General features: G+C 41.2%; 3 protein-coding genes across 3 annotated transcripts; 2 read left to right on the forward strand and 1 right to left on the reverse strand.

The window, feature by feature from the left end:
• Positions 1-2,977: 2,977 nt before the first annotated feature.
• Positions 2,978-4,311, forward strand: LOC147972358 (uncharacterized). Its single transcript, XM_087524305.1, has 2 exons — positions 2,978-3,324; positions 3,987-4,311. The coding sequence occupies exons 1-2, from the start codon at positions 2,978-2,980 to the stop codon at positions 4,309-4,311; spliced, it is 672 nt and encodes a 223-aa protein (XP_087380431.1).
• Positions 4,312-6,650: 2,339 nt separating this feature from the next.
• On the forward strand, positions 6,651-7,991 carry LOC147972359 (uncharacterized). Its single transcript, XM_087524306.1, has 2 exons — positions 6,651-6,997; positions 7,565-7,991. The coding sequence occupies exons 1-2, from the start codon at positions 6,651-6,653 to the stop codon at positions 7,989-7,991; spliced, it is 774 nt and encodes a 257-aa protein (XP_087380432.1).
• Positions 7,992-11,797: 3,806 nt separating this feature from the next.
• On the reverse strand, positions 11,798-12,690 carry LOC147972360 (uncharacterized). The gene is made up of 3 exons (XM_087523042.1): positions 12,532-12,690; positions 12,371-12,448; positions 11,798-12,091 (listed from the first exon to the last, which is right to left on the reverse strand). The coding sequence occupies exons 1-3, from the start codon at positions 12,688-12,690 to the stop codon at positions 11,798-11,800; spliced, it is 531 nt and encodes a 176-aa protein (XP_087379168.1).
• Positions 12,691-15,835: the final 3,145 nt, after the last annotated feature.

Consider the following 15,835-nt stretch of genomic DNA (forward strand, 5'->3'; position numbering starts at 1 on the left):
GGAGACAATGGGTAACCGGGTATAGCTCTATCACTTGTCGTAAGACAAAAAATTACATGCTTACTAAAGTAAAAAGTTTATTAGAAGTTTTTCCTGCGAAAAAACTAACAATTTGATCATCATTCTTGCATCTGCAGAAGGGACAAAACACGCTGACCTTCTATGGGTTTGACACCCAGATGGCAAAGCTGTACACGCGAGCTGTGTACAGCGAGATCAGAGATAGGCTAAAACTGAGCACTCTCTTCACGGCGACAGAGACGGAAGAGCCCACAAAGTACCTAGTGCGCTACAACCACCCGCAAAAACTGTCTATGTGGGCTTAGCACGCGTTCCAGGTGGTTGTAGAGCCCGTGGGAGAAACATATGAGTGCGAGTGCAGGCTATGGGACAACACAGGTGAGGACTACAAAAAAGATGTTACATACTATACTACTTTTTTGCAAAGTTTTTGTTCGAATGAAATGACAAAAAACATGCACCTCTTCCAAAAACAAATACAGGTCTTTTCTACGTGCATGTCCTGTGCATGATGCAGACAATTAAGGCTGAAAGCGTTCCAGAGAAATACATACTCAGGAGATACACCAAACACCCGAACATCCAACCAACATTTGACAGAAATGACTTGAGGACAGTAGCGTCAAACAAGGCATCCCAATACTGCATTGAAAGCTCACTGCTGACGCTGAACATGAGGGTGCACAGAAAAAGCTTGAGAAGCCAAGAGCAAATGGCAAGGACGCGGGTCGTCATGGACAAACTTGAACAAGAACTCGACGCCATGCATTCTGCTGAAAATGGAGGTGTCGCGGACAATGAAGCCATTGAGCAGGATATTGCTACAATGTTGTCCGAGATGAACCATATGGGAGCTATTGACCCGTTTGAGAACGAGGAAGAGGAGCAGCAGCAACCGGAGCTTGCCCGTGTGCACACTCAAGAGCACCGACAAACTCACATGCGAGATCATGAGCTTGATGGTGCTGTAGGCGAACGACATGACAATAGCACATCCTACCATCAGCAGCAGGAAAGGGTGATTAAACCCCCAATATTCTCAAACACAAAGGGGAGGAAGAGCAAGACGCAAGCAGCGAAAGCTGCGAAAGCATCAGCCAAAAAGCCACCACGCCCCATCAAGCGCGTGGAATTTGGCCCGGACGGCAAACCCCTCGGGGTAAGGGCATGCGGATTCTGCAACGTCGTGAGCAACCATAACTACCGCACATGCCCACTCCGCACAGATGCCACTGTCAACAAGAACAAGCAGATTGGAGCCACCCAGCTTTCTACCAATGGAGACAACACACGTAACAGCTACACTTGCCGCAAGTGTGGCAGAACTAACGGACATAATGCCCGCACGTGCAAAGTGGGCAAGGAGGTCAGTGGAGCTGAACATAAACAGGGCAAGGTACAGAGTTCCAAGCAATCAAATGAAGATGATGAAGAAGAAGAGTTTGATGAGAATGATGGCCAATCAGACGAAGACAATGAAGATGACAGTGTCGGGGGCGAGGAAACTGAAACTGACGATGAAGCTGCCAAGGCTCAACCTGGAAAGAGAGCCGGCAAGGCACAACATTCGGGGACAGTTAGGAGAAGCTCAAGACTGAACAATACATAGTGGTTATTCTGCTGCGTCAACTAAAAAATAACCTTGTAGTCTCAGTTGAATCAGCACACAATGAGGAAGCATTTCACAAAACACTCTCGTTTACCAAAACTTATTTAGCTTTATCGTCAAATTCTCGATCAGAGCTAGAGTTATTTTTTAGTTTCTGATTTGTGCCCGCTGGAGCAGTGACATTATTATGTAAACCATTTGATAATCATTTTGAATGCAGTCACAAAATACGTTTGAAAAAACTTATCTGGATATATCCGACGCAAAAGGCTACTGTGAACCAGTAACTCAGGAAAAAAATATGTCAAGGAAAATTTTAAACTCTTGTAGCATATCATTACTGATAACTCTCAGTCGTCAGTACAAGGCAGAGTACACATCAGTACTGATATAATTTCTGATTTGTGCCCGCTGAAGCAGTGACATTATTATTTAAACCATTTGATAATCCTTTTGAATGCAGTCAAAAATAAAATTGAAAAAACTTATCTTGATATATCTGATGCAAAACGCTACTGTCAACTAGTAACTCAGCAAAAAAAATGTCAGTACTGATAACTCTCAGTCGGCAGTACAAAAGGCATAGTAATAACAAACACACCAGTGAACGACTGAAAAACAAAGCTATGCCTGCTCCTACCACTCCCAATTCAGAAAGACCATCAGTACATAAAAATAATTACCTCAAGCAAAATGCGAATATAATACATCCTGTACTGGTGAAAATCTAATTTATCTGTAAAAAATACTCACAGGTTATCTTGATATAAACAATCCTTTAAAAAAATATGAAAATTGTTTAAAAAAACATTAGCACCACACATAGTATCGCTGGTATTTGGTACGTTCAATTACACTTCAATCACCAGTCCGAGTACGACAGTAGAGGAGTTCAGACCTCCACCAACACCGACGCTGACACGTGCAAGTGGGATAAGCAGCTGATAAGTACAGCTTGACTATACGAATCGGTGCCATAGTAAAATGCCATCATCACAACCGCAGAGACGTGCAAGTTGGGTTTTGCAGGTCATAAGTACAGCTTGACAAGACTAGTCAGTTCAACAGTAAAAACCATTTAACTTGGACGGTTAGTTCTTCCACGCCACCACCCACGCCACCCACTGGGCGGTTGCCACGACGAAGTGCAAACGGCGACCCCCGTGACCACTACACACACGCCCCCGACGAACCGCCTCCCACACACCACCGTCGGTGCACTAAAAAAATACCCCATTGTCTTCCATCTCTCCCTCGTTCCCACAAACCACCATTGCCGCTTCCATTTCCACTGCACACAAACCTCCAGCGTCTCTCTCCAAAGCCCACAGTCGCCGGAGGAAGGCCATGGCGGAGGAACCGTCCACCAAGCGTCATCATGCCGAGACGTCGGACAAGAGGAGCAACCTCATCGACATTAACGTCCCCGGCGAGAAGCGCGACTACACCAGAACGCTCAAAGGGGTTGAGCTCCACGGCAAGGAGACGCTGGAGATCGTCTGCACCAGCGAACCATACAAGGCCGACGAGGTGATCTCCAGGCTCTGGAGGAAGCTTGGCGGCAGGATTCGTAGGATCATCGGCGTTGGTGTGCACTACACCAACGAAGATGAACCTCCCCAGATGGTGGCAGTCCTGCAGTTGTGCGTCGACGAACTCTGCTTGGTGTACCACATCGCAGCGGCCACAAAATGGTGAGCAATCCTACTCATTTGCCCTGCATATGGTTTATCTATTTTATTAGTACTGTATCCTGAAAATTTAATCGCACTTGTTTCCCAACTAGATGTACTAGTGTGGTTTGTGAAAAGTGGATGCACTACTGCATTTTCTCAAGTAGATATACTACAAATGTATTTTTGAAGCTGATACACTGGATTACTATTTGGAAAATCTTGCGGAAGATTAAATTCTGAAGTTGATCGACTAGTGTAGTTTCTGGAGTTGATACAATAGAGTAGTCTATGTACTCGATGTATTAAAAAAGATATTTCTGAACTTGATGTAGTGAAGTATTTTCTGAATTTGATGTAATGTTATTTTCGTAAGAAAATAAACTAAGGACTTGGTGAAGCACTGGTTCTGTGTTATCCTATTTCAACAAAAGTAGACTAAACTAGTACCAATGTGGAACATACAACATTGACTGAAACTATGTATAATCCAAGAAGAAGAATAACATGATGTACTTAATTTAATTTCGGAACTTTCTTTACTAGTTTTTGAAGTACATTCATCCATTGTTTATCCTACATAAACAACTACTTCATGGATTCATCACTTGTAAAACAAAACAAAAATGGATAATTCAAACATCAAAGTAATGCTAATATTCAAAATGTCTCTGCCCTTGCAGGCCCAAGCGCCTGACCGACATGCTGCAGCATGACAAGTTGTTCACATTTGCCGGTTTCAGCATTGAAAGCGACAAAGAGAAGCTGAAGTTGTCCGGTATGGAGATCAACCCCAACAAGTTCATCGACATTCAGCGCAAGTGGAGAGTTCCATACACCGGAAAAGAGTACGACTCCTTGACTGATGTTGCAGCCAGCGTCATCCACCCATTCTACAAAGGCATGAAAAACAAGATCAACACGCAGGAAGACTACAAACTGTGGGGGACAAGCGAGCTGCCAGACAACCTCATCGAGTACGCAGGAGTAGATGCGTACGCCGCGTAAAAGTCATGGTTCATGATCGACTACATCACAGACGGTTCGGAATTTGCGAAAGAGCGGGAGGCTAACAACTTCTACGACCACCCCTATTGCCCCTTTACGGGATGAAGATACATCAGAGCCTGCCTTCGTTTTACTTCCGCTTGTGCTTGCCTTTTATCTTGTTGTTTCAAATTAGTAGTTTGCTCTTGTTGGGTTGAACCAGTATGATTATGTCGTGCTTGTCATGTTTGAACAAGTTTAGTTATGTCATCAAGTACAATGTTTTGCTTATCTCATTATATAAGTTTGGTTTGGTAGCTTCGTATGTTGTTAATCCATCATTTCAAAATTGAAAAAGTAGCTTCTGAATGGAACGTTGTCGTTGCTCTAAAGTACTAGTTACGATGCAACTAATCACTTGATCGGGCATTACATACTTACTACAATAAAAAGTACAAAGAAGCATCAGTCCGTAAGTGCTACTATGAATGCACTATCAGTACAACTCAGTCTACACGCAAGTACCATAGTTCTGAAAATGACACCAGAAGACACTTGAGAATAATCACAAAAACAAACACAAAAAAGAAGGCAAAAAACTCAAATGAAAAAGATTACACTCACACAAAACTGACAAGAACTAGAACAAAAAGTATGAGTCCAAGTTACTGGAGGAATCAAGTACTAGATTCAAACAAAACAAAAAAATTGACCGCCAAGGTCAGGAGCAGGCCCTGACAGTGCTAGATACTTGAACTCGAGCCCGTGGGCGAATCCCTAGTAATCCGCACAACGTAGGACCCGTCGACCAGGGCCCACGGGTCAAGAGAGAGAGCGAGCGCCGTGTATAAGCACTCAGGTAAGTGTTCAGAGGAGTTCGACTGGTGAGCATCGGCTGCGCTAATAAACAGGTTCGGAGCCCCCTCGACTAGCAAGGTGGGACTAAACCCAGAGCGCACGCGCACGACGCACTGCACAGGCGCGCGGACGAGCTATCTAGGCCGGAAAACGGCCCAATAGCCTCTACATCGTCAACAAAACACCCCACCAAATAAGCCCAGCTATACAAACTAGAGGGCGGGACAAAGAAATATAAACCACAAGAAAAATGTTTGTCAATTAACCTCTACAAGAAAAAAGGAAAAAATATGATACAAAAACAATGAACCTCTAAAAAGAACAAAACTTAATAGCCTTTCTGTTAAATGTACATAATTTAAAAAATAGAATTAAATATTACTTTTAAGTTCAACTACTAAAACTAAAAAAGTTCAAAACATATAATGTTTGTCAATTATGCTAAAATTCTTATTTATATAAAAACTGACAAGTTCAACTACTAAAACTAAAAAAGTTCAAAACATATAATGTTTGTCAATTATGCTAAAATCTTATTTATATAAAAACTGACAAGTTCAACTACTAAAAATCTAAAAGTTCAAACATATAATGTTTGTCAATTATGCTAAATTTCTTATTTATATAAAAACTGACAAGTTCAACTACTAAAATTCAAAAAGTTCAAATAGAATTTATTTGTCAATTCTGCTAAATTTATTATTTATATATAATCTGTCCACACCACAACGAACGATCTGCTCGTAAAATAATCTCAAACCCCCACCCCCAACCTAAGTTATAAAAAAATCAGTTCAAACATACATACAACATCAGTACTAAAACAGCAGGATCAGTCAGGCCACTCGCACCACTGTGACATCAAATTTCAAACCCATGCGCTGTTTGAAATTACAGTTCAGTTCACACAGTACTAAAACATAAGTGCAGTAAAAATGAGAATACAAAAACTATAAAGGCCTAACTTAGGTTTGTACAGATGAAAATAAAATAAGTACAAGTTTTGAGCAACAACTCTCAGGGCATTGAAAAAAATGTTTTGACATACACTAGTGTATAAAGGCTTCAATAGAAAAACAATACTTAAATATCCACACGAAAAAACATCACAGATCCATACGTCACCTAAACAGTGCAAAATGCCATCATCACAACCACAGATACGTGCAAGTGGGATTTAGCAGATCGTAAGTACAGCTTGACAAGACTAATCAGTGCACCAGTAAAAAACATTTGTCTTGGACGGTTAGTTCTTCCAGGCCACCACTCGCGCCACCCACTGGGCGGTTGCCACGACGAAGTGCAAACGGCGACCCCCACGACCACTACACACACGCCCCCGATGAACCGCCTCCCACACACCACCGTCGGCGCACTGCAAAAAAACCCCATTGTCTTCCATCTCTCCCTCGTTCCCACATAGCACCATTGCCGCTTCCATTTCCACTGCACACAAACCTCCAGCGGCTCTCTTCAAAGCCCACAGTCGCCGGAGGAAGGCCATGGCGGAGGAACCGTCCGCCAAGTGTCATCATGCCAAGACGTTGGACAAGAGGAGCAACCTCGTCGACATTAACGTCCCCGGGGAGAAGCGCGAGTACACCAGAACGCTCAAAGGGGTTGAGCTCCACGGCAAGGAGACGCTGGAGATAGTCTGCACCAGCGAACCAGACAAGGCCGACGAGATGATGAGCAGGCTCAGGATGAAGGGCGGTGGCTTGTATCCGAGCTTCATCGAAGTTGATGTGGAGTACACCGACGAGGAAAAACCTCCACAGATGGCGGCAGTCCTGCAGTTGTGCGTCGAGGAACTCTGCTTGGTGTACCACATCGCAGCAGCCACAAAATGGTAACCCATACTACTATTCATTCATCTGTTGTACCAGTACTAATCACTAAAAACTTAATTAAAAATTGTTTCCCAACTAGATGAACTACTATAGTCTATGAAGTGGATACACGATTACATGTTTATCAAGTTAAATGCATTTCTGAAACTGTGAAGTGGATTGTTTCACCAGATTAGCATCTGAAAAAAAGTGTATAGCATTCTGAACTTTATGCACCAAATTAATTTCTGAACTTGATGAACTAGCATAGATTCTGATCTTGATGCACTAGTATAGTTTATATAATTGATGTATTAAAAGATCTTTGGTGAAGTGGTATAGGTCCATATCTTGATGCACATGTTTCTCAAACTAATTTTTGAACTTGATATAGAATTAATGCACAAAGATGTATCAAGCACTGGTATAGGTCTTTTATTCAACAAAAAAGAAAACTAAACTTGAATCAAGCAGCGCATCTATCATTGACTCTGGTAAAATGATTCTCTAATTTGGTGAAAAAAGCAGAAGAATTAAATCCTCAAAAAAGAAGACTAATCTATAAATGTGTGTATCCCCCCTTGCAGGCCCAAGCGCCTCAAAGACTTCCTGTGGGAGGAGAAATTGTACACATTTGTTGGTTTCAGCATTGGAGGTGACAAGCGGATGCTGCAGGAGTCTGGTTTGGAAATCAACCCCAACAACTTCATCGACATGCAGCGCAAGTGGAAAGATCCAAAGACCAGAAAATACTACGACTCCTTGGCCGATGTTGCAGGCGGCGTCATCCACCCATTCTACGAAGGCATGAAGAAGAAGATGAATAGGGCAGACCACAAACTGTGGGGGAACAGCCCGCTGCCAGACAACCTCATCACGTACACAGGAATAGATGCGTACGCAACGTACAAGTTATGGAAGACAATCGACAACATCGTGACAGGTTGGGATATTTCAAAAGAGCAGGAGGCTGACCCCTACTACCACTGCAACTTCGCGGATGAAGATGCATGAAAGTCTGCATTTGTTATGTTGCACCAGCTACCTTATGCTGTGTGTGTCCTTAGTATTGTTGTTTCAGATTTGTAGTTTGCTTTCGTTATGTTGAACCAGCTACCTTATGCTATGTGTGTCAGGGTTTGAACAAGTTCGCCTATGTCTATCAAGTACATCGTTTGCTTATGTCGTCCAACAAGTTTGCTAGCTTCCTATTTTGTTCATCCATCATTTGAAGTTGACGTAGGTTGAAGTTGAAACTTGATGGCTGCCACGCAGCACTAGTCATGGAGAAAAAAATAACACATGAATATTTTTGCAAAAACAAAAAAAAGTGGCAGACTAACTAAGGACAAAAGCAAATAGTAGCCTTCGACGCTCAGTACAGCTTAGACATGAACGGTAGTACTATCACGCTAAAAAAATCAGTTTTTAGTTTCAGACGAACACTAAAAAGACTAAGTTTCAGCCGAGGACAACATTCAGTACTAAAAAGCATCATGGTAAAAAGTAGTTAGAAATTCACTAAGTACTGCATCAGGAAAAGCAAAGAAACACCAGTACGTATTTCCTAGTCACTAGCATCCTAGGACTGAAGAGTTCTGGTACAGTTGAACACACGGTACGTTCATTGTACAAATATATAAAAAGGAACGGGAAGCTTCAGTTCGCATTTCTTAAAACAGTGACATACTAAGAATTAACAGTGGCAATACAACTGAAATCTCAGTACAACTTAGTCTATACAGCAAGTGCTAGGATTATACCAAACATTGCCTGGAGAAGAACCACAGCCTAGAAAAAAAGAAGGCCAAAAACTAAATCAAAAAAATATAAGTTCGACAAAAGAGAAAAATCACAAGAAACACAACAAGAAGACATACTAGCATCAAACAACACAAACAATAAATAATTAATCAAAAGTACTAGCACAATTGGAATCACAGTACAACTAAGTTTATTCGGTAAGTGCTATGATGATACCAATTAATGCATTGAGAAAGAAATAGTTTTGAACTTAATAGGAATATCTCTTAAACGTAGCTAATTTAAACCAGTACTTTAACTCTTACTATGAAGTTCAACTACTAAAGTTCAAGAAGTTCAAAAAGAAATTTGGCACTAAAATTTTGAAAGCCTTACGCTGAATGAGACTTCAAATCAGTACTAACAGAACTATATCATAAGTACAAGATAGTACAGAAACTATAAAGGTCCAAGTTAGGATGGAATCACATAAAAATAAAATAAATCTCACTTTCTGAGCAACAACTCGAAAATACACTTGGAAAAAAATTGTTTTCAGTTCAACTACTATATAAGTCTTCAGTACAAAAAAAACTTAACCAAAACGAATTCCCGATGAAACATTGTGCCACACTTAAAACACAACACAAAATATACTAATTATTACATAGTACTCGACAAGACATCAAACACTACAAAATAGAGCCTACAATGTTTTCAAGAGATATATCACACAACTATCCAATTCACTATGCAAATGATGACCATTTATCCTATGCATCAGGAGCCAAAGCCTGAACCTCCTTGGGAAGCTCCGTCACCATAAGATGGTTATTACGGTTGAACACAACTCTATACAGATCCTCAGTGTTCCAATCAACAATGCGTGGCTGCAAAACAATAAACAAATTATCAAAAATCATGACACATAAAAAAAGGATGCACAATAAGCCAAAAACAGAAAGTGAAAAGCTCAATAAGAAACCCACGTCATCATCTCGAATGTTCTCAACGATCTTTTCACCATCATAGCATCCCGCATACTTCAGAGTATAATGGCCACATTCATTCGGCCCTTGAAGTGGAACCTTGACAAACGTTGGTTTCTTTGCAAACAGCTCCCAATTGGGCTGCTTGCTCGCATTGTACTAAGCATCACCATACACAGCCTTCATTACTTTGACCAATCTAGAAATCTGTAAAAAACAAAACAACCCACACAGTTTTAGGTCTCAGAAACAGCAAAAACAAAGATGCAGAAATATTAATCCAGTACAGATAATAAATGTCACTCACAATCTTCTCGCAGTCTTTGTGATAGGTGTTCTTCGAAGGACGGTGGTTCTTCGGATAAGGTAAAGAGTCAAGGATGTCAACGCTACTTCGGCACCGATTCATGACATATAAGGAATAGTGGCTCACTTTCCTATCCTTTGATAAAACCATAGGCTTGAATAGAGGCATCATGGTTTAAAAACAAATGACCAAAAAAGAGATGTTAAATATTCAAAGTAAAAACCAGCATCACAACAAACAAATAAAAACCAAAAATCAGCTAGTAGATCTCACAAGGTCGGCACTGAGCAAGTCTTCATTAGCTTTAACATAGCTCTTGAAATCTCTCGCTGCACTCTCCACATTAAACACTTTATTTTCATCCTCGTAAAACGAACAGTCAAGCACAACCTGCAAAAAAGCCAAAATAGAAAATAGACAGCGGAAAAAGAATCAACAAGCAAAGTATTATTAAAAATCATAAAAACAATAGACAGTCTTGTTCAACATAAAGAAACCGATCTGATTGATTACCGTGATGAAATATGGACTCAGCAATATCCTTTTCCCAGATGCGAAATCAGCATTTCTATCGGGATCTTGCTTCCAATCATCAATGAGGAAGTCAATTACATCACCCTCCATCATTTGCCCAGGTGAAAAAACTTCCCATATGTGATTCCCAGTGAAGTTAGTTACGTTTCCATCAGGCTGAGGTATCATTGAGAATGTATTCCTGCAGCACACACAAGAACAAAAAGAAGGAGAAGCAAGATAAGGCATTCATAGCAGTTCGAGTTGTATAAAAAGGAACAGTTCAGGCCATATTTATCTAGTAGTTACAAACAACAGAAGAAAAGGAAGAGGAAAAAATAATGAGAGATACTCACTCGCCATACTTCTCACGCCATTCATTACTAAGCAACAGATTATACAACCTGCGAGCCTTGTCCAGGTGAGGGAATTTATAAGGGTGAAGCTGCTGCACAGGGGAGCAAAACTTTATAGGAGCTCTGGGCGCACGCTTCATGCTTACAACATTGCCAGAATCCAAAGCGGGATCTTTCCTAGCACCACCAGCTCTACGAGCCACTATTCCAGCAAGGGGAGATAAACCTTTGGCAGCAGCGCTCCTCGTGACTCTTCCAACGCCAGCAATCTTCTCAAACACATCATCATCACTGTCTATCAATTCCACAATGAGATTCTTGGGTGTAGTAGGGCTATCTGCACAAGCAGCCGTAAAACCTCTCAGAGCTCCCAACCGCCCCTTCATAACACCAGATCTTGTCTTTTCGAGAGAACGCCCCTGGCTAAGATCAATAACTACGCGCTCGAGCTCCAACAACTGGCTACCAAAGAACCTGTAGTCAGGCTCACCAAGATCCAGCCACTCACCTGGAAAAAAAAGACCGCACAAAGCGTAAGTTCAAATACATATTTCATGAAAGTACTAATAGAGAAGTACAAGCTGCAAAAAAATTACAAAAGTCCATGCACACGTACAGGGTTCAATGCCAAACAAACCCCGGAAGTCAACATCAAACACATCGCTAGTTGCGCAGGTATACAGCAAAGTCTTCGTAATGTCCAAAATGTCTTCATGGCTGTAATTGGCCATTTCAATTACACCATCCTCCCGGCAATAATAGGTCTTGCAGTTTTGTAGCATAAAGAATCCACAATCATGCATGTAAACAAAGGAAAAATCAAAAAAATAGTACAACACAAAATCCAAAAAATACAGGAACAACATCCTCCAGCAACAAAAACAACCAGCAAAAATCATTAAAAACGGATACTCACGTGTTTTCCTGCTGAGGCACCCGCACAAACTCGCAAGAGAAACCATCAATATGCGCCGGTGAGAACGGTTTGGCCCTGTCTACACTGGACTCCCTCCAAAGCTTCTTTATATTATCTGTCATATTCATTAAGAATCTAACTGCATCACCCCAGGTTTCATCACGGAGTGAATCAAGACACTCGAAACGACGGAACTTCAAATTCAGAACAACCAAGCACCAATGCCCAGATACTTCACTAGGCTTCATGGTAGCCACAAATGACGGCGGATCAAATGTAGGGAAAAGAAGCTGAAAAAAAATCGCAGAGGAAAAATGAATTTACCAAACAATAAAATAAAAGAGGGAAATTGAAATTCATAAGTACAAACAAAAAATCAAATAATCATAAAGAAATTATATCCACCGCCCAAGATTGATGAACAATCATATCAGTTCAATTCCCTTGCAACAATAAGTACAACTTTAATAAAAGAAGCACAGATCAAGTTCATTCCCCACACCTCCCAAAACTGCAAAGAAAACATGACAGTTCTAGTTGATGAGTACAAAAAGTCCAAGTTCACCTACTTGGTCAAAACCATCAGCACCTGATCTTGTGAACCAATTTAGCACATTGGGATCAATATTTCCATCACGGATCTTGGTCTGTTGTACAAAAAGAACAACAATAGTTAGAAAATTGGCAAAACAAGTTATCATCCTATTTACAAAAAAAGCAAAATACTGACCATCAACCATCTGGGAACTATCAACTTGTCAGTGTCTCGGTACTTCTGACGTAGAGAATATAAAACAACATCAGCACTGTCTGAGTTGAGCATGCCAGTGGGGACAAACGCTTTAGCAATAGAACCAACACTGGCATCACATTCTTTATTTTGAAACATCGGCTTGTGACTAGAAAAACACAAAAGATTACATGAATTAAAACTACTGCAACAACAACAATAATCAAACTAGAGAAAGAAAAAGAGACAAAAAATGGTACGGGCAAAATCCCAAACTAACCATTTTGTACGGTTCGTGCACAACCTCGTAACAGCGAAGAAAAACGTATCAACCTTAACAACATTACCACTTTCTGCTTGCAGAAAATGATGAAAAATAATAAGTTCAACAACTACAAGAGAACATGTCCAAAATGCCAAAATTGAGAAGTACACCCCATTTACAAGTCCTTACCTGGACTATCAAGGTTTGACAACAACGGTAGTTCCTGTGATGAGACCATTATGCCTCCAGCTTCAGGGTTTGACGATGGGACATCTTGAGAGGACACCAATATTGATGCGCTTTCAGGGTCTGTAGAAAGAAAATCCTGGGACGACAAGAGCGCCTCCTGCGTCAAGGGGTCAGAAGAAATTGACAGAAGTAAATCATCATCCTCGGATGGCACCTCCTCCATGCTAGAAGCATATTGCAATGCATCACCGTAATCAAGACCTCCAGGCGGGAAATTCTCCGGCGGCAAATCTTCACAACCAGAAACATTTTCATTCCCAGCAATACCAACACCAGGCGATTTGGCATCAAGTATGCTGGCAGCACCAGCATCCTCATCAGCAACTTTGGTACCAACATTGCACCCACTACTCAATGGAACATCATGAGCATCATCTCCACCACTAAGGACAACCTCACGCTCAACAATAGTAATCTGATGAAAATAAAAATTCAGAAAAAAGTAAATAATATGAACAAAACTAACAATAAAAAATAAGCTACCAATAGGTGCACAGAAAAATAAACCTTGGAAGCATTCACAGCAACATCATCGAACTTGCTGCTGCTAACATTCAAAGCGACATCACCAACAGGCAAACAAGGCTCATCGCCAACAATAGGACCCTGATTCAAATGTAATGAGACAAAAAAACAATGCTATTATGAGCAACAATAAACGGTGTGGGATAGAAAAATGAACAAGCAAGACACATCGGTGCGCATGAAATTTTAAGAAAATATTAATAAACACAATGAAAATAAAAATAACCTTGCACTTATCAGTGGATAGATCATTAACTCCGCCGTCAACAGCAGCCTCAACATTATGACTGGTCTCCTGCATGAAAAGAAAAATTAATAAACATATGTAGATCAGGAAGTTCAACTACAATACTGACAGCAGAACAACATAGTAAAAACATACAAACAATGAGGACTGACTCACATCAACAATAGGGTGCTGCGAGCCAACATCGTTCGTACGCTGATCAGAAACATTAGCCTCAGTACCATCATCAGCCCTGCTGTCGGTGCCAGCAGCCTCATCGTGATCAATCTACATGAAAGAAAATTATTAATAAATAGAAGAACATGAGGAAGTTCAACTACAACACTGACATCAGGACAACAACATAAAAATTGCAAAACACCAAGGACTGACTCACATCAACATCAGGACGCTCAAAGCCAACATCATTCGTTTCGTGGTCAAAAACATTAGTCTCAGTACCATCACCAGCCCTGCTGTCGGTGGCAGCAGCCTCATCCTGCTCAAACTGCTTCATAACATCATTTGCACTTTCTTCATATGGCTTGCAGCGAGAGTTTTGCATAGTTCTGAAACGCATCATGTTGTTCAACAGGCGAACCGAGCTCTGAACTAGATTAGCGGCACCGTCGCGCATATCACCGATTAAAATTCTCTCCATCTCAATGTAGTCAACAGATTCCTCAGCGTTAAATTGATGACCTTCAGGAAGGATACCATTGATACAGCTCAAACGCTCAACTGTCGTTGGGACCTTTTGCAGCTCAGAACACACATTACTTAAGATATGCTCAGCGCGCTCCAATGCTGAAACAGCAACATCAATACCAAAACCCTGCCTCTGTGAAGCACTAGCATTACTAGGGCCAGGGGGCATAACCAGCACCCTCAACACCACGGCCATCCCTCAACTCATCGGGCAGAGATGAAAACTTCGGAACCTGAGATGACGGCATCTCCAGGACTGGCCGTTTATACACTCGGAAAAAAACAACCTCCTCTTGAGTTTTCCACTACAAACAAAAGGGAAAAATAGTTAATCAATCAACGCAACACATAGGGAAAAATAAATCATGATATTAACAGATTTAAAATCAACACCACTAATAAAACTTTAACTGTCATTGCCAATTTGTTAGTATTTACCAACAGGCCAGTTGAACAAAGTTAATCAGTTCAACCAAACACAAAACAACAGTACTAAAAATCCATACCTAAACCATACAAAATATAAACAGACAACTCTACAGTACACATGTCCACTACAGCAAAAAATAGCTATACCTAAAAATAAAAAAAGGTCTGCAAGAGACAAAACAAACAAAACTCACTGGAAGCTTCCCAAACACCCAAGTCTTTGGATCTGCATTGCCTTTTTTTATCAAATCTGCATCAACCAGATCAGAAAGCTTGGCAGGATCCATGTAACATATGCGGGGGACTCGCATGTCAGGCTCTGCAGTTTTGCCACGGATAAGGCAGTCAAGGTACATTAGTACAGGCCCTATGGCACAGCCTGTGATTGCCTTCCCCATGGTATGACCACTTTGGTACTTGGCAACAGCCCTTCTAAGCTCATCAACCATCAGCTGGCAATAATCCATATTAGCCATGTCCTCAAAGATGAGACCCTCAAACATTGCTGCCTCTCTGGAAACACGCGGGGCAGATCCAGGCAACACAACCTTCATAAACACAATAATGAAGAACACTTTCAGAGCAAGGTCATCTTTGCTAGGATCCTTGACGAGCACCTTCAGCTTATTCCTCAAATCCTTTGTCTTGATATCTTTGTCCCTGCTAATGTCAAGCTCCGATCTTAACTTCATCAGAGCGTCATCATATCCGTCCTCTGCCGGCCTTGGCGCAAAACGACCACCACGAGGGAAACCAAATAATTGATGTATACCATCGCTAGTGATGCGAAGCTTCTTATTAGCCTCACCCATGTCAAGAGTCATTGTATCACAATCTATCCTCAGGTACAAAACTCCCATCAGAGGGCGGGAAATGTTAGACTTCACCCTCCACCTGAAGAT

This window comes from Triticum urartu, chromosome 5A (assembly GCF_056163025.1).
Source record: "Triticum urartu cultivar PI428250 chromosome 5A, HENAU_Tu73, whole genome shotgun sequence".
NCBI classification, from domain to species: domain Eukaryota; kingdom Viridiplantae; phylum Streptophyta; class Magnoliopsida; order Poales; family Poaceae; genus Triticum; species Triticum urartu.